At 38.2% G+C, this 17,897-nt stretch overlaps 1 protein-coding gene across 7 annotated transcripts in view; it reads left to right on the top strand.

Annotated features, from left to right (window-relative positions):
- The window catches only part of EPHA4 (EPH receptor A4), a 140,226-nt gene that overhangs the window by 113,136 nt on the left and 9,193 nt on the right, over window positions 1-17,897 (top strand). For 4 of the 7 annotated variants that reach the window (XR_005649068.1, XR_005649067.1, XR_005649066.1 and 1 more), the window contains 4 exons: window positions 2,475-2,536; window positions 2,994-3,203; window positions 5,075-5,224; window positions 8,693-8,886. Coding sequence is in view for 4 of the 7 variants with exons in the window: in XM_039844891.1 (XP_039700825.1) it covers window positions 2,475-2,536; window positions 2,994-3,203; window positions 5,075-5,224; window positions 8,693-8,886 (616 nt within the window). In the remaining 3 variants the exon portion in view is untranslated. Of the gene's footprint in view, window positions 1-2,474; window positions 2,537-2,993; window positions 3,204-5,074; window positions 5,225-8,692; window positions 8,887-12,041; window positions 12,227-12,523; window positions 13,183-17,455; window positions 17,892-17,897 lie in introns of those variants that run through there. The other 3 variants (XM_039844892.1, XM_039844893.1, XM_039844895.1) reach the window with 3 other exon arrangements.

Genomic DNA, 17,897 nt, shown 5'->3' with positions numbered 1-17,897 from the left:
TGGTGTTATTATGTCTTAAGAAGTATATCTTTTCCTATCTTCAGAATCCTTCAAAAAAGAAACTTTGGTGCTAAGGATATGTAATTTTCCACCCAGGGTGAAGGCTATAATTAGCATAGAATAGCTCTATTTGCTTTTTAAGATTAGTTTTACAGACAGGATATTTTTCTGTTGCCTATGGCCTTCGGGGCTGCCCGGAGTCCTTCACTACTTTAATTAAAGATAACATTCCGTTTAAATACTTCTGCAGTTCCAGTTTCTCAAAAGGAGGCTCTGTTCAACTTGGGGTGTTTTTCCTGCTGCAGACAGTGATTTTCACAGCACCTCTGTAGAAGAGAGAAGAAACAGGGGATCTTTGTGTTAAAGTCCCAGCGTGCCTCTAAAACCCATAGCTATTATAGCTGTAACTGTTATAAACGACTGGGTGAATTTGCATAATGCAGTTGTCACTGAATTAAAATGATTTAAATCTTCCACCAGCGGAGCTGTCCCCTTCCCCCATCGTTCGCTCCCCACCGCATCCCTGCCTGTTCCAGAGAAGGCACCGCTTCCCCCACGAGCTCAGCCTGGGTCTGTTCCATAAGCCCCTCTGCTTATGGAGACGCTCACCTTTATTTCTCTTGTAGAGCTCATAAAGATTCTCACAAATGGATGTTGTTAATAAACAGAAAAAGGAATGTAGAAAAATCGTGAAGATGACGCCAACCGTCGGACTAGGGAGGAGTGAGGGTGAAAAAAGCTGGAATGGAAGAGTGTGAATTCATTACCGGCAGCTGCTTGAGTAACTTTTTAAATTGACGGGGAGACTATGCATTCTCTCTCCCACCCCGCTGTCTTTCACATCTTCTGCTCTCTCCTCTACATCTCCCCAGGATCTGGTGAAATGGTAGTAGGCGTTAATGCACCGCCAAGAGAGTCCCCCTTTCTCATTAGTTGACAAAGTATCTTTTGACTGCGGCAGGTTAATTAAAACTCATTTAGATGCATTTGTTCTGTCAGAAGACTGTGGTCACAGATGTGGAGGGTAAATGAATCTAAGAACTAAGAGTGTCTTCCTATTTATGTTGATGGAGGACAGAGAGGTGTTTGGGGACCACTCCCTCCAGCCAAGGGGAAAGGCCGGGAGTGGTTTGACTCATCCTTTGGTCTACACCAAGATTCCTGCATTTTCTGTGGGTTTCCATTCAGCACTTGAAAATCAAATCTCCAGGGTATTGGTTTCAAATGAAAAATTTTTGCTTTGGAAAGATTTCTTAGACTGGACACCAAGAAACAAAGATGCTTCCTTTTCTCCCCCACACCAGCGTCTATTCCTATAAAGGCTCTGAATGCGAAGTGTATTAGCTTAGAAGAATTTTGAGGGCTTTTTAGCATGACACATCCCAGCCCATTTGCCGTAAGTCCCAACTGTCCACAATCAGCAATGAGAGTGTGAATATTTTTGATTTATCATCAGACTAACATTTTATTTTCCTCCCAGGAAATTTTTCATGTTCTCTTTGCTCTAAGCCTTCCCTTAGGAAAATATTGAGGATTTATGCACTCCCCCACCCCCTCCCACAAATCCCATTTAGAAAGAAAAAATTTCAGACCTTGAGTCCATTGCCAGAGATTAAGAATCTAAAGAATGATTCTTACTTCCTAAGGTCCTTAGAAAGAAAACTAATAATAATAATAAAAGTGTTATTTCTCCTTCTTCCCCCAAACTTTAAAATCATTTTTATTTCTTTGCCCCGCAAAAAAGAAGGTGGGAGGGAGCAAGAATGTTCTAGTATTGAATTAAAACTGCTCTCTAGGATGCAATCATTTGGTAAACCTTTTCTGCGATTTTGTTGTTGCTGCTGAGGATGATGGCTTAAGGAAACAAAGGGAATAAGCTTATCCGTAGAAAGGAAAAAGGAAAAGAAAGGCTACAGCCCCTAATCTGAGCGAGATCAGGGGAAAGAAGTTAATACGCTGCATGCTTGAGCTTGAAGATGTGTCTGAGCAAGGAAGTATCCAGCATAGCCACCGTGTCCTGAAACTTGACTTTCTCTGAATAAGTAAAAAAGTTTTTCTGTCCATTGATTTCTTTAGCATCGCACACGTGGCTCTTCTGGGGACAAATAAATTAATTATCTTAAAGATTTTTTTTTTTTACCTTTAAACAGGACTGCCCATTTATCTCCTTCTCCTTTTGCTTGAGAGAGCAATTATCCATTCATGTGTTCCCTGGATACCAGAGGCCACTTTAGTTAAGAACCTTGTCAACAAGTCACCCAAAGGGTTAACTTTCCAGATGGAATTTAAACCTACTTGTCTTTTTAATATTTCATTCCTAGCTCCCCACAGCTGAGGCATAAGCTTGGCTTGTTTTAATTAAATTAGATCGCACAAGACAGGTGTCTTGGCAGTAAAATTGTGCAAAGCCCATTTTGATCTCATTAACTGCAGTGTTCATCAAGGGTTTGTGTTTTTCTTTCTGAAAACTCTAGGTAAACCAGTAATGATTATAACGGAGTACATGGAGAATGGCTCCTTGGATGCATTCCTCAGGGTATGTGACTACTTTATATTAAACTCATGAATTGTGGTATCTGGAAGACCCTAACAGACTCCTTGCACCACTTTGCTTGGTGGTATTCGTGGACTTGTTTTTAATGGGGCGAAGGAAGAAGAGGAGAAATAGAGAATGATGTGACTTTTAAAGACTATTTAATAATCCATGTTCGATGAGAGTCATGTATGATTTATTCTTGTATTGTGGGGCTGTTTGAGCCATAGATTCATTATAGCTGGATAATTTCCATCTAATACAGGAAGCAAACCCAGCTTCTAGGATACACTCACTTTGCTAGTGAATTACTGACTTTGGTTAAAAAGGCCAGGAAATAATGTCGAGTTTGACTGCATACCGGACACAGATATCAAAAGAGATCCAAGTAGTAAATGCTTGGTGAAAATTAATTTGGCCTAATGCTAATGGGATTGTTTCTCGCTCTTTTCCCATATAGAAGAACGATGGCAGATTTACGGTCATTCAGTTGGTGGGCATGCTTCGTGGCATTGGGTCTGGGATGAAATATTTATCTGATATGAGCTATGTGCATCGAGATCTGGCTGCACGAAATATTCTGGTAAATAGCAACTTGGTCTGCAAAGTGTCTGATTTCGGCATGTCCCGAGTGCTCGAGGATGATCCGGAAGCGGCTTATACCACAAGGGTAAGGAGGGTTTGCAGGTACTGGGTTTTAGTTTTGATGAAACTTCCTCGCTTCTCACTTTGATGTTTCAGCTTTTTGTGATTTTACAAGTTTCCTCATCCTTCAGAGCCTCTTTGAAACAGCCTCTGAATATGTGACCATTTTACAAAGCCACAAAGTAGCGCTTCACTTATTGTATTTTTTTACACTTAATTTTTTCTTCCTTCCTTCCTTCCTCCCTCCCTCCTGCCCTCCTTTTTTTCTCTCTCCTTCCCCTTCCTTTTTTCCTTCCTTCCTTCCTTCCTTCCTTCCTTCTTGTTTTAGATTTTCTATTTTTTTCTATTATTAAAAAAATTATTTTAAACAAGACAGAACAATGTTTCTGCTTGGTTGGCTACTGACTCTGAGAATATATATACAGTATTTATAAAACATTTACGCTATCCAAGGTTTTCCAGTATCTAATGGCCTTCGTTTTACTACTGGTAGATAAGCCAGGATTAAGGCACAGTTAAGAGTTATCAGTATCCAGTTAATGGCTGTGCTATCTTAGCTGGACCTTCTGAATGTGAGATACTGATGGAATAAACACAGAATCATAAAAGTTATTGGCCATTAGGGCTGACACTGTTAAAATCAACATGAAACAGACAGTTACCAGCCATTTAATGCTCATTTTGCATCTGCAATCTTAAGCGTTGGAGGGGATTTTTTTTGTTTTTGTTTTTGTTTCTGGTTAGGTTATTATTTTTTTTTCTTATAGTGTTCAGTTTCTTTGGCTCTAATTCTGATTCTTACACATATCTTTTTTTGAATTCCAAGTCCATTCATTTAGGAAAGAATACATCTTTGTGAATGCTGAAGATCTTTTATTTTCTCTCAGTATCTGGAGAGAGGAAAGTTAAAGGAGGCTTCTAGAATGTTACATTTACATAGATAAAACCTTAGCTAACCATTTAAAGAAGGCAGAAGGCAGCACAAGTGTCCTTCTGTATGTAATAAGTATAAATGTGATACACTGCGTTTTCAGAGTAAACTGCACTGAATCAGTACAGTTTCTGGTACAATTTATTGTCCTGTTCAGTGTCCTAACAAAACAAAGAAAACTTTTAAATGATGTCCTCTTGAGCAGCTTAAGGGTCTGAATTCAAGTTGAATTAATTTCCCCTGATTAATCCCTAGTACATTTGAAACTCGATTAAAAACACCTTGCACATAAAAAGACATTTGAGGAGGAAAAAAAATTTAAACATCCTGGGTAATAGTCATTTTTGCAGATTTTTAAATAATTAAATGATAACCAAAATCCTGCCCTCACTTTATTGAAGTCAGTAATGGCTCTGGCATCTGGTATTATTTGGCTTCCTCTAATTGCCTATTTTGTATCTTATCTTATAGCTGCGTTGGTCATATTTCTCAGGATATATAAGAGTAGGATGAAGTGTGATGGATAGAAATTTTTGTATTTCACTTTTTAGGTTGTGATTTTAGTTGTGATTTGAGTTGTGCTGCTGGCTGAAAGAATTCAACAAGAAGTGAAAAGGAATATCAGCTGCACATCCATTGATATACCATGGCTAACATGTATTTTGTAAAACCTGAGATTTCTTTTCTTCTGCAATAGTGCCTGAAGCAGAGCTCAGATAATAGTTAGGCTTTTAAAAATTAATTAAAAAGATTACTAGTTCACTTCCCTGTGACTAAAGAAAACATCTGAGGAAAACTGTCTCTACCTGGAAGACTAGTGAAAATAAACAAGTCTCTTATTATTGTTTGGAGAGCTAGCTCAGGAATGCTGTCGTCCTGCCTGGCAAACAGTAACAACATTCAGAAACTAAAATGGCACATCAGTAATGTACTTAGGGAATAACTTATGGCTTGAACATTCGTAGGGTGGCAAGATTCCTATCCGGTGGACTGCGCCAGAAGCCATTGCCTATCGTAAATTCACATCAGCAAGTGATGTATGGAGCTATGGAATCGTTATGTGGGAAGTGATGTCGTATGGAGAGAGACCCTATTGGGATATGTCCAATCAAGATGTGAGTGTTTATGTTCTGAAATATATTTGCATTGAGATTCAGAAAGTTTCTCATTACGGTAAGATGGAGTAAGCATTGAGCTTGAAATGACACATTAAACTCATGGTTCTTAATACAAATGTGTCTAGTGATGTAGTTAAACCTTATGGCCGTGGATTTCAAGGACACAAATTACACAGTTTAAATGATATAGTGTGGGAGATAGAGTAGCTCGATAGATGTAGATAGATGCATAGATTAGTGACAGGGGATAGTATTTTTAATTAGTTTTAATGAGTTAACTTTTAAACTCATACTGAAACAAAATTAAACTTTGAATTTTAAGAAAATGCGAGGCTCTATGAAAAACACATTTCACATGTGATAAAATCGACATGAAAGGTTTATTGGAAGAAAACTAGTGAATATTTTAAAGCTGACAGAGTTGTAATTAGAGCTTGCCCCTTGAGGACTCTAAAATAAAGCTTCACTAAATGACCCTTTGTAAATTATGCACATCCCTTTAAATGTACCATCTGGACTACTTCGTAAGGGAGTATCCACAATGCCTGCAATTTCAGAGAAGCATTCAATAATGACACTAATAAGATTCCAGAGTAATAGAATTTAATTACAAACATCTCTAGTGAGAAAGGAAAGGAAAGGAGAAAAAAAAAAAAAAAAAAACTAGACCCAGGAGTCTTCCTAGAACCCTTATTAGCTAATTCTCGAAAGGCTTTTGTTAGTTCTGGAAGGGTTGGAAATCAGATCACAGTAAAATGGCCACTCTTTGAACTTTTAAAATGTTTATATGTATGAGGTAGAATGTTACCCTAGAGTTATACAAATGCACGGTATTCAGGTATCAATAAAAATGATATTTTAGGAAAAGTCTTCCTTTAAAAACTTCTCTCTGATGCGACATGTTACCTGACCATCAGCTATATCCTGAATTAGGAAGTCGAAAAGTCTTGACAATTCATTGAAGCAGCGGGTGCACTTAAGAAACAGGATGCTGATTGCCTTATCAATTAAAAAAATGTTCTGAGCGATAGAGAAGTTACTGCACACTGTGTCTAGAGGGGCAAAAAGAATTCCCTGATAGATTTAGAGGAATGGTCAGGGTGACATTGGATTACCTGTAAATTGAAAGGAAATTTTATAGCAGGTGGAAAGAAAGACAGCAGCTAGCATAACTGATAGGTAATTACAGGCTGGAAAAAGACTACATGTGTGACTAGTACGTAATCTATTCTTTGATGTCATTATGCTACACAAACACCTTCAAGTACTTTTCTTGTAGCAACATTTGGTCTCAAGTTAGAGACTTTCAGAGGGTCAAAGACAAATAACCTAAATGATCAAGTAGTGCTTATATTTACTTATTTATTATTTGATATTTAAACTTTCCTTTATTTTAGTTGAGAGTCACAGACAAAGGCTCATCACAGCAAATTATCTAAAGATTTTGTTAGTTTCCCTGACCTAAATATTTTCAGACCTGTAGTTTTGACAGTTTCTTTGTTATAGTAAAACAATTTTTGTTGCTTTAAATTTTAAATTGTCTGGCTTTATCCATAAAAAAAGCATCTAAAGCCATTTGGTCTCCCACCAATAATATGGATCTATCATTCCTGTGTATTTGTCTCTGTGTTGGATTCTGTGTAGAGCAGGAATCAATAGGAAATGTAACGGGAGAATTACTTTCATGAGTAGAATTCATTTGGCATATGGTGAATGAGTCAAAGTAACTGTTGAAAATATGTCAGATTTACCAAGTTTTTTGTTGGTTTTAATCCTCTGCCCCCTAAAACATTCAACAGTAAACTGAGAAAATATGTTTTGTTAACCCACAAGCCATCTTCCAAGCTGGCAGTGGATAGAGAGCTAATGAAAGAGTATTAAGCAGTCCGAGGGTTTATAACAAATTGTGTTTCCCTGGCACTAGCTCGATGTTGCTTGCATTCTCATCAATTCAATGCGAAATGTTTTCATCAACTCTAGAGTCAACACCATGTACCTGGAAAGATAAAAGAAAGCGAGAGGACCAAGCTGACCTAATGGAATTGCCAGAAATAAATAGAATAATGTTCAATAAGATAGCATATAGAAGTCGACTTTAGAACTAAATAAATACTAATACGACAAGATGTTGGCAAAAATACGTGGGAGAAAAAGGATCAAAGGGCTTAATAAATCACAAGATGATTGTTAAAGTGCAACAGTGCGCTGGTTAAAGAGACGACGGTCATGCTGGTGCCTAGAAACTGGACTCCGCTGGACTGGACACAGAATATGACCGTGTTCCATTGAAGGCCAAGGGCTGATTAGTAAATAGACTCACCTCAGGGTGAATCCAGTGTGGTCACTGAGATGCCTGCAGCCACTGGTTATTTCACTGGCAGTTATCATTTGTGTAAGGGGCGCGGAAAAGAGAGACTGATTTAAAACAAATAAAACTTTTAAAAATTCCCAAATAAAAAGCAAAAGCACCTCCAGAATCCAATAGCATACCCATAAACAAAGTGTATGAGCAGCCAAGAAATTATGAAGTAATTCCCCTCTTTAAATTTGACATGAGTCATACCATATTGCATTACTGGGATTTATGCCACGAAGAAGGGAGGTTTAGAGAAAAGTTAATAAGAAAAATACTGTAATATCTCTGAAGACAGATTAGAAAAATTAGAATTAGAAGAAAGACTTTTGAATGATTTATGTATGTGTTATTAGTCAGGGAGACCACTGTGGGCAGTGAGACAATTACCGTCTACTATTTAAGTTCTTTCCTTAGATATGTAAGGGTCCCCATTAAAATATACATTTTAAGTAAAAAAAAAAAAAAATCTGTCAGCTTTTTTTTTTTATCTACTCACACCTTTAATGGGGTCAATTGACAGCCAACTGAGACCAAGACAGAGATACAGAATTTGTATACTGTTATATTTTGGTCTTCCAAAAGTAAAAATGTCTTGGCATGGGGTCGAAGATTATGCTATGTCAGAGAGAAGTAGTTAGTGTCTTCTGGATTGGGAGGATGCAAAGGGAATTCCATTTTGGAGGCAACTATTCATGCTTTCTAGTGAAGGTCTTTAACTCTAGGTTAGAGTCTCTTTTGTTAAGAGTGTTTAGCTGATGCCGGATAGCAAAATGAGGCGGGTCATCGCTGTGTGATTTCTGAAGGTCAGGCCAACACCATGTTGTTGATCTGATTGGGTCAATCACTTTGGAACATGGATGCATCTTCACTTTAGAGTTTCAGTTTGGCCTCATCTGCCATTTGAGAACACCTTGTAGCAATGGCTAGCTTGCCTGTCCTGTTGCCAGTGATACTCAGGTCTAGCTTTGGCTTCTGTAAATGAATCGGAGATGCTCCATTGCTCAAGCTTGCTGACAGCTTGCTGTACAGGGTACTTGCCGATCTGGAGGGTGAACCTCTAACAACAGCTTGCCTGGCAGCTTAACGTACCATTCTGTTTCCTTTGATAGGTGATTAAAGCGATTGAGGAAGGCTACCGGCTACCCCCTCCAATGGACTGCCCCATTGCGCTCCACCAGCTCATGCTAGACTGCTGGCAGAAGGAGAGAAGTGACAGGCCTAAGTTTGGGCAGATTGTCAACATGTTGGACAAACTCATCCGCAACCCCAACAGCTTGAAGAGGACAGGGACTGAGAACTCCAGGTGAGCCACACCTACTTAACAATGATATACAAAAGAATACATTAAAGATGGCAGGTGAGCGGTGACTCACGTTAATTCCTGCCCTTTACTCAGAGGTCACTTCCCAGCTCTCTGCAACCTGGGTGGTTTCTTTCTCAATTAGTGGAGTATTTATGATAGTTCTAGTCACCATTTGGAAGAGCTAAATACCTGTCTGGCCTCAAATAGCAGTAATAAAAACAATTTTTTTTTTTAAAAAAGGAACAAAGAAATAACTAAGGTACTCACTTATAAAGTGTTAATTGTAGCAAGAGATTCATTTGGTTTCAGTTCTTAAAGTTTCTCTTTTCTGAGTCTTTCAAGAGTAGAAGGAAACAGGACCAAGACAGAAAGAAACAGGACCAAGTCACAAAGCATGCAGATGAATGTTTAAGAGGGTTTTAAAAATTAAAGTGATTGAGCTACTTGTGAAAGAGGCAGTTATTATTTCACTGGAAAGAGCAAAATTAAGAAGTGTATCAGTCCAGAAAGAAGATAAAGATACTGCAAGTTCTATATTTCAATAGGAACTTTTCTGCATGGAGGCTGAGCTTTATTGGTTTGAGGTTCAGGATACCTATATACAAGCTCCATCAGAAAAGATATAGACCGTCCTTAGCAGTTAAATGATTTCAGAAGACGGACACAATAAGACCGGGTGACAGGCCTGCATGAGGCGGGGCATCTACTCATCTCCAAATCTGCCCCGTGTCAAAGGTGTTTCTTTCATCTTGACCCTCACTAAAAACAGGAGGACATTTCCCCTAAGATATCCAAGCCTTTTCCGTCTTGGCCAACGCTATGATGTTATCCTCCTGTCTTGCCCTAGAAAACTTAACCTAAAGATCATGGACAAGAAAGACTATACTTATTGTTACAATACATGAAAAAAAGAATTTGGAGCAAATAGCAGCGATGCCTTCTGTTCTCTTTTAGGCTTTCAGTTCCCTTAGGATTTGGCCACTGTACAAAGAGCTTACTGATCAAGCTCTTTTGAAACAGCATCGGGCTGAATTTTGCCATTTGGTACCTATGTGACCTAAAAAGAAAAAAATAAAAATCTAATGTTTCTGGGCCAGGTTTTGTTTTTCTGTTCACTGAGAGGGTTAAAATAGATGACTCTAAGTCCTGCTTTCTGTATAGGCAGCTTCTTCTATTCCAATGTAAAGTTCCAGCTTTTACATCTCCAGCTCCAGATCCCACGTGTTTTGTCTGAGGATTCAAAGGCCAGTTCTTGATGCTTCTCCTGCTAGCTTAAACTATTCAGCTACTAATATCGCATATAATATGTGCTTAGCACCGACGTGCAGAACAAATTGAGTTATTGGATACACTTTTTTCAATTCTAGTTTTTTTCTTTACTGATGGTACTTAAACAGCTTTGATGATTATCACTGCTTGTTGATAATGGGGTGTGACGTAACATGATATGATATGAATTTTGCGACTAAGCACAAAATTCAGCAAATGTCATGGTGTTCCACAAAGAGCTCCAGAACAAGCTTGAGACTATCCCTTTGAGTTAATTGATATGGAGTGAAGATATTTTCATCCTAAGGTCATTTTGACCTTCTCAGGAACATTAATGTTGCCTATTAATGTTCTTGGCTTAAAGTTAAGAAGTAAATGCACACTGTTTGGTCGCTGTTTAATAATGAATATTTGAATTGGTAAACGTTCAACACTATTGCTTAATATTTGTTATGTACTCAAAATTGGGAGAGGAATTAAATCTTTAGTATTCTTGCCATAAAAATCTGCAGAATTTTATTTGGAAAATTGGATAAAATTGAAACAATGGACATAAAAGAAAGGTTACAAAGGCAAGGTATTATTTGGGGACAAAACTAATTGATAAAATAAGTCTTTGTTAAAATATTTATATAAAAAGTAGTGCAAATGAAAATAACAGGTAAAAATTAAAATGAAAAAAAATGGAATTGGATTAATTCCGTAGTGTTGAAAATGAATCAAGGCATTATATTGACTTTTGTTTTTACAAGAAAAGAATTGTTTTTTGCTTGAAATTCAGTAGTGATGGTATACTTCTGATTTAAATGTGTGTATTCAAGTAACATAGTTTCAGGATGAAAATCAGGTCAAAATGTTAAGGTAAACCTCACTCCATAATTTCTAAAGAAAAGTAAACTTAAAAAAAATATAACTTAAGTAGTAGTGACGCTATACAGGTGATTTTAATAAGGGTGACAAAAAATACCCTGTTGATATCTACCTGTGATTATTAGGTATTTTGATGATAAGATGCCTATAATTCTTTTACTAAATATTTTCCATTAATAGGTGATTTATTACTTATCAATATTATGAAGAATGGCAGAATTCCTGCTTTGAACTATCGTCACTCTTAACAATGCCCTAATATAAAACACCTGGCCTGAGAAATGCGTAAACTAATAAATAAGTTAATAAGAAGTGCTCAGATTTTGTTGAAATGATTAGTTAGGAGCCCCAGCAAGGGAATACGAGAAGCACATTCCACAGTCCAAACAGTGATCAAAGTGGCCATTCTTCCTGCCAGTCTTGGCACACGTGCTGGTCAGGCATGGGTTGATTAAAGAGGGGATTAACTCCCTGCTGTCCCAGACTTGTTCGAATGCACTGAGACTGCCTGCAAAGCTGGCTGGAAGCACGCTGGACTTGAACTCTTGCTGCTTTCTCCTTTTCCGTCAAGTCTGGCAGGGTGCAAGCTCACAGTTTTCCTTACTCATACTTCACTAGGGTTTCCATAGTTGCTGAACTAAATTCTGTGCCATTCAGTGCTGGCAGGGACTGGAATCTTTCTGCAAAGACTGAATCAATTTCAGCCACGAGGGCTCCCCCAGTCTTTACCCCAGGCTAGGGTGTTTAAAAGAACTGCTATGATCACTAATGCACTAAGAGGTTCACAAATGCCGGACATGAAATTAAGAACGAACAGGATGACAGATATATGCTTTAGAAGCTTTGCGAAATTAGGGGAGAAAAAAAAATCACATGATGACATTTGATGATGGTTATTCCATCTAAAGCCTGTGCTGGTGTTTCAGTTTCTCTTGCCTGTCTCAGGCGATCTATAGTTCTCTGAGTCTTGCTGTCTCGCTGATAATTCTGTCTATACTTACTTGTTCCATTTCCAGACCCAATACCGCCTTGTTGGATCCAAGCTCCCCTGAATTCTCTGCCGTGGTATCTGTGGGCGACTGGCTTCAGGCCATTAAAATGGACCGGTATAAGGATAATTTCACAGCTGCTGGTTATACCACACTAGAGGCTGTAGTGCACATGAACCAGGAGTAAGTACTCAGCGATGTAACACGAAAGGGTAAATCTAGATTTAATAGTATTTTCCTTTTTTGCTTTGAGCTGCATAATCATCCTACCCATTAAAAAGCAAACTGGAATGCCTTTCATTTTAATTGAGTATAATTTTACACAGCCTCTATAAAGCACCTACATTGTTGCATTAAATTGCTTAATTAAACATTTTAATACACCTGCCTTGTTGTGCTGTATGAATTGTGGCTGATTCAAACGTGTGTCTGCATGAAGCCCGAGAAAGAGATTCTCAGCTCTCCTAATGTTTTCTCTTTCTCTCTCTTTTTTCCCCCCTTATATACAGTGACCTGGCACGAATCGGCATCACAGCGGTCACACACCAGAATAAGATTTTGAGCAGTGTCCAGGCAATGAGAACCCAAATGCAGCAGATACATGGCAGAATGGTTCCTGTCTGAGCCAGTACTGAATGAACTCAAAACTCTTGAAATTAGTTTACCTCATCCATGCACTTTAATTGAAGAACTGCACTTTTTTTACTTCGTCTTCGCCCTCTGAAATTAAAAAAACAAAAACAAAACATATATATATATATATATCTGCAGCGTTGCTTGGTGTACAGATTGCTGAAACTGTGGAGCTTACAGAAATGACCACTGTCATTCGAATTAAACCTGGAACAAATTGTTTCTCAGAAGTACTCCCATAATCGTCAGTTTGTAAAATACATGTACCTGTATAAATAGGACACCACCTCCGAGTTTTGATGCTGTATTTGCTGCCGGACACTGAGCTTGTCTGAGACATCCTTGATCCTCTCTCCACCTGGAATTACAACCATAGTATTTTGTTTGTGACATAAATCGCAGTCATCCTTCTTTCGCTGGAATGAAGACCGTGCCCAGAAACATTTTTGAAGGACTCGGTTGTAGCTTTTAAGGCTTGATTGGTACTGTAGGGAAAAACCTTCGGTGCCGGTGGATTATGATGGCATGAAGGGCTGGAAAAAAAAGGAAAGTGGATTTAAAATAATGATAATAATAATATTAAAACCCAAACACCATACCCCGTAACTGGACAAATGAAGTCTGTTTCTTTGGGCATGAGGCTGTGCCATGTAAAGGCTTATCTGGAACTCTATGAACTTATCGTCGCTACCTTATGTGGATAGTGGACTCTGACAATCTTGAATAAAGAACTTTTACACTTCTCTGCTTTAAAGAAGCAAACACAAATCTCCAAGGTAAGGCAAAAGAACCAACAATGAATCTTTCTCTAAGGAAAACTTTAAAAAAATTTTAAAAAAAACTGATCATACTTGAAACACTGAGCAGTAAACATTTTTTCATGTCTATCAGGTAGTTTGGGGTTTTTTTCAAGACTTCAGTCCTCTCTTGACAATTGGGAGTAGAGACCAAAATGAAGATGGCTTCTCTATTGTTCTTCCAGGAAAAAGTGAAGTAAAAACTACACACAGTGAGGTTTGAGAGGCAGGACCACTGCAGCCTGTGCTTTCTCTTACACGAGGTTCCTCTTGCCCTTTGCTGCCTTTCATTAATGACATAGATATTTATTGAACATCTTCTGGGTGTCAGATAGTAAACTTGAGCATCGCTGGGTCATGTACATGCCCCGTTCCTTGGAGAGTTTGCTTTAGTTGAGAAGTACTCGAGGGTCTATTTCATTAGTCTCATTGTATGTCCTGCTCCAAACAGTATCAGCCAGGGAGGATTTACCTAGATATCCATGGTGAGACTTGGAATTCACCTTGACCTTTTCATTATCAAAAAGCAACCTACTAAAAAACAATGCTTTTTGCCCATTAACCTTAAGATGCTTCTATTGTAATCCTGGAACTCACTTCTTAAAACATGTAAAATAAATGGCTTTGTTCATTTTTAGAAGCCGAGGGCCTAACTTTTTTGACTAGACAAATTTTAACTTTTTTAACTTTTAAACAACAACTTGGCTGATTTTAATGACCTTCTCTCCCTCTCGCCCCTTTGGTTTTATCCTGAAAGCTGTTTCATATAAAGCAAGGAATGTTAAATGCGATGCTGTCAAATCATGACAGTTTAGTAAAAACCTTTTGCAACATTAGCTATAAAAGCTTTTCTGTTTAGAAAGAATGTGAAATTTGTATTTTAAACTGCTCCAACAATTTTTGTTTTGTCACCACTTTTACTAAAGTCTAAGAGCGCTAGATATTCATGTTAAAAGTTGATAAATGTAGGTTATTTTCATGTGTTTTTTTTTTTTTTATTTTGCTTGATGCTTGTGTTTAAAAAAAGTTTATAATTTCTTTTTCTTTCAGCAAAGCTGTGGAGAATTTTATTTCCAATCTCCACAGACTAATTCAAATAAGATAGCATTATGACATGGCCTTATAAGTAAAAAGAGAATGTTACCTCACGTGCATTGAATAATGAAAAGTTTTGCTTTCTTAAAGTCAACAACTGAAAACGTGAGGTATTTTTCTAAACATCGAATGTATTCACTGTAGAACATTTCAAAAGAGATTATGTCAAATCTAAGATATCCTAAACAAGCTAATGCTGTGTACTACGCTGTTACTTCTCAGCAGGTATCTCTGTAAATGAAATAATCAGGCAAGGGTTGAAAGGTGGTGGAATATGAAACCTTCATTCAAGGGTTGATCTGAATCTTAGTTTTAACACATTCATGAGTTAGAGTGCAGGCCAATGGAAAAGCCAAAAACAAACAAACAAACAAAGACTTTCCAAATGTCTAAAATAATATCTAGTAGCAGTAAGAGTGTTAACTCCACTGCTTCCGTGAAGTTAGATATTTTAGAAGAGCCAGGCGAGTACAATGGGAATCCTGCATCGTTTCCTAGGGCGTGGCCCAGACGTAGCATCCGGGCAGCTATGGCTTCTAAAGCCAACTGAGATGTTGACACTGGGAAGTTCACCCCAATTTTTTTTTTAAATAACTCCATTTTTCCAACTGTAAATGAAAGATAATAATACTGTGATGACAATGCCTTTCCTAACACATGGCGTAAGTGTGTGTGAAATGCTCTTATATAGGACGCACTGAACATCCCATAAGAGACATGTATTCTTCCTCCAAGGTTTCCCAAATATTATTCATCCAGCTTTCAGTCGTGAATCCAAATGTTTTATTGCAACATGTAAAAGTGAGGCGAAATGAAGTTCGATGGTAGGGAGCCGTGCCAATGAAACTTCTTTACTTTATATGAATTTATGAGGATTTGGGGGTAATGAGTATCTGTACAAACAGTGGTAGAACTATCAAAATACTCCTATATTATTTAGCCTTGAAATTCATGAAATAGTTATTTTATAATTGGGAAGAGTGAAATGCACTAGTAAGACACCATTGCAATGAAAGGACACTTTGATGTCTTCATGACGGACTCAAAGGAACAATGCTTTGTTTATTTAATTGTGATGAAAGTCACATTTTTTACCTATGAGCCCACATAGACCACGTGCTTTGTCTGTTCTATGTTCCAGTAATTCCCCATGATAAAGGAGTTGCCTGAATTCAAAGGAGAAAAGAAGGTTTATTTTTCTTCATTCTTATTCTGATATCTTCGCATTCCCACACTTCTCGCTTCAAACATCTGATCCTTTTGACATTCCTGCTGAGTCCCCAAGAAACCCACTTAATATTACAAATATATTTATATAATATATATTCGTATGCAGGCGTTGGGAAGAAGGGGGTTGGCAGGCTGAGAGGGGACACATGTGTTTTTGAGACTACTCTTTCTCCTCTAAGAATGGAATTCTAGTAGCAAAAGAAAATCACCTTCAAAAAGTTTGCATATCCATATGGTGTTGGTTGTACTCCATCAGAGTGTCAAGGTCATATTCATGGTCTCCTTTTCTTTCGTATAAATACACGTCTGCCTGATGAATCCCTGCACATTCAGGTTTCCAAAACTACGTTTGATACACCTACTGATTTCCAGAGAAGAAACAGTTGGAAAAATAGATCTGATCCCTTTTCTTTCATTTTTTCATAATTGTCAGAATGAATGGTATTGACAAGTGGCCTCTTGAAGACCTTGCTAGTTCCACCCTTACTCACATTTATAATTTTAAATTGCTTAAGAAGTAATTTCAATCTGGCTATTTTATAAGGAAACTTTATTTATTTCTCTCCAAATAGAGTAAAGTATTTTCTACAAGTTTAAATAATGGTCATCTACATCAAAGAAACTAAATTTATTTATCTCCCTCACACAATCAATAAACACATATAAGCAAATAAATAGCTGGTTTAATACAATAAGCAAAATTGTCTGTAAAGATGCACTTTGGTCTTAATCCTTGCTCTACACTTGAGGCCACCAACTGTCAAATGTGGTGTGGGAGATACAGTCCAAGAAGCAATCTCGATAGTCATCTGTCACTTCTTTTGGCTTGAGTTGATTGACAAACGAGGAACCCTCATGATTTCATTGCATTGGGCCAGCCTCGGTGGATTCTAGACTGATGGGGCATCCGTGGTGGATTAGTTCTTGGTGGGCTCAGTTCCTTGGGACCACTTCCACTGTGCTCATGGCCCCAGGTTCTCTTTCTCTGCCTGTTACAGGCAGAGTGTGTTGCTCCTTGACTAATTAGATAATCCCATTCTTTTGAAGTTACTTTCTTTCTTTTTAAGAAAAACATCTAATACTTTTAGTTTCTTAGTTTGCATTTTTTCAGTCATATTGTTGACTCTTGGTAGATTGTAATGTTTCGAGATTTGTTTCTGAGATACGCAGTTTCCCTCACTGGGAAGAGGAGATGCTTGTATCTGGGCTTCCACGGTAGTATTATTTGCCTTTCACCACCTTTCACAAACTCTGAGCCCTTCCCCTCTCACACGACTGCACCGTGACAAGTCAGCATTTTTATTTCAAAGAGAGGCTGCTCGCACACTGCTGTAGACTCAGACTGCGTGGGGTTCTAATCCTAGTTTTGCCACTTCAGAATTTATGACCATGAGCAGGTAGCTTAGCTTCTCTATGCATCAGTGTCGTCATCCGTGTAATAGGAATCTGAATAGCACTTTCCTCAGAGTAATTATAGTTAAGCTGCCGATGCACGTTATTTTTTGGTTGTTATAGTTGTCATTTTTCAGAGGAGCAAAATAAGAATTCATGATTACCCTCCTGAACTACTTCTTACTGAGCCCTACCCACTTCTGTGGACGTGTATTCTTTCTTGCAATATTGGTTGACAACTGGCTGGGGATGTTGGCTGATGTTTTGTCTACAGTCTTGTTCTTTTCTCTACAGGGAGTAGATTCTGCTATCTTGGCCTCGCAGCCCTTCCTGTTGATTACAAAGCCCACGGAAGAAAACAGAACACACCCTCCTCGGTTCTTTCTAAATGTGTTTCTTCTGCTTCTACTGCGCCAGTTCTGGAGCAAAGACACTGATGAAACAGCATCTGCACCTGAAAAGGATAAATGTGCGACTTGTAGATCCCCTTGCCCAGTGAAAGAAACAGCAAGCATTCGAGGTTCAGCATCTGTTCTCCGGTTGCACTGAGGAATGTACTGTCTCGAAGCACCAGCTCTGCAGAACCTTGTTCCCGAACTCCTCGTGGCTTTATTTATATGTATTTCCATACTTCATTCTTGTGTGTCACTGCTGCATTGGTGTGACAGCAAGTGACCAAAGGCTACAGGTTTTCCTATGGACACCGGGTCAGGTGCCACCACACAAAACAAAGCCA

This window comes from Pteropus medius, unplaced genomic scaffold, assembly GCF_902729225.1.
Source record: "Pteropus medius unplaced genomic scaffold, Ma_sr-lr_union100, whole genome shotgun sequence".
NCBI lineage: Eukaryota > Metazoa > Chordata > Mammalia > Chiroptera > Pteropodidae > Pteropus > Pteropus medius.
The sequence above is the reverse complement of the archived record's forward strand: the minus strand, read 5'-3'. Positions and strand labels throughout refer to the sequence as shown.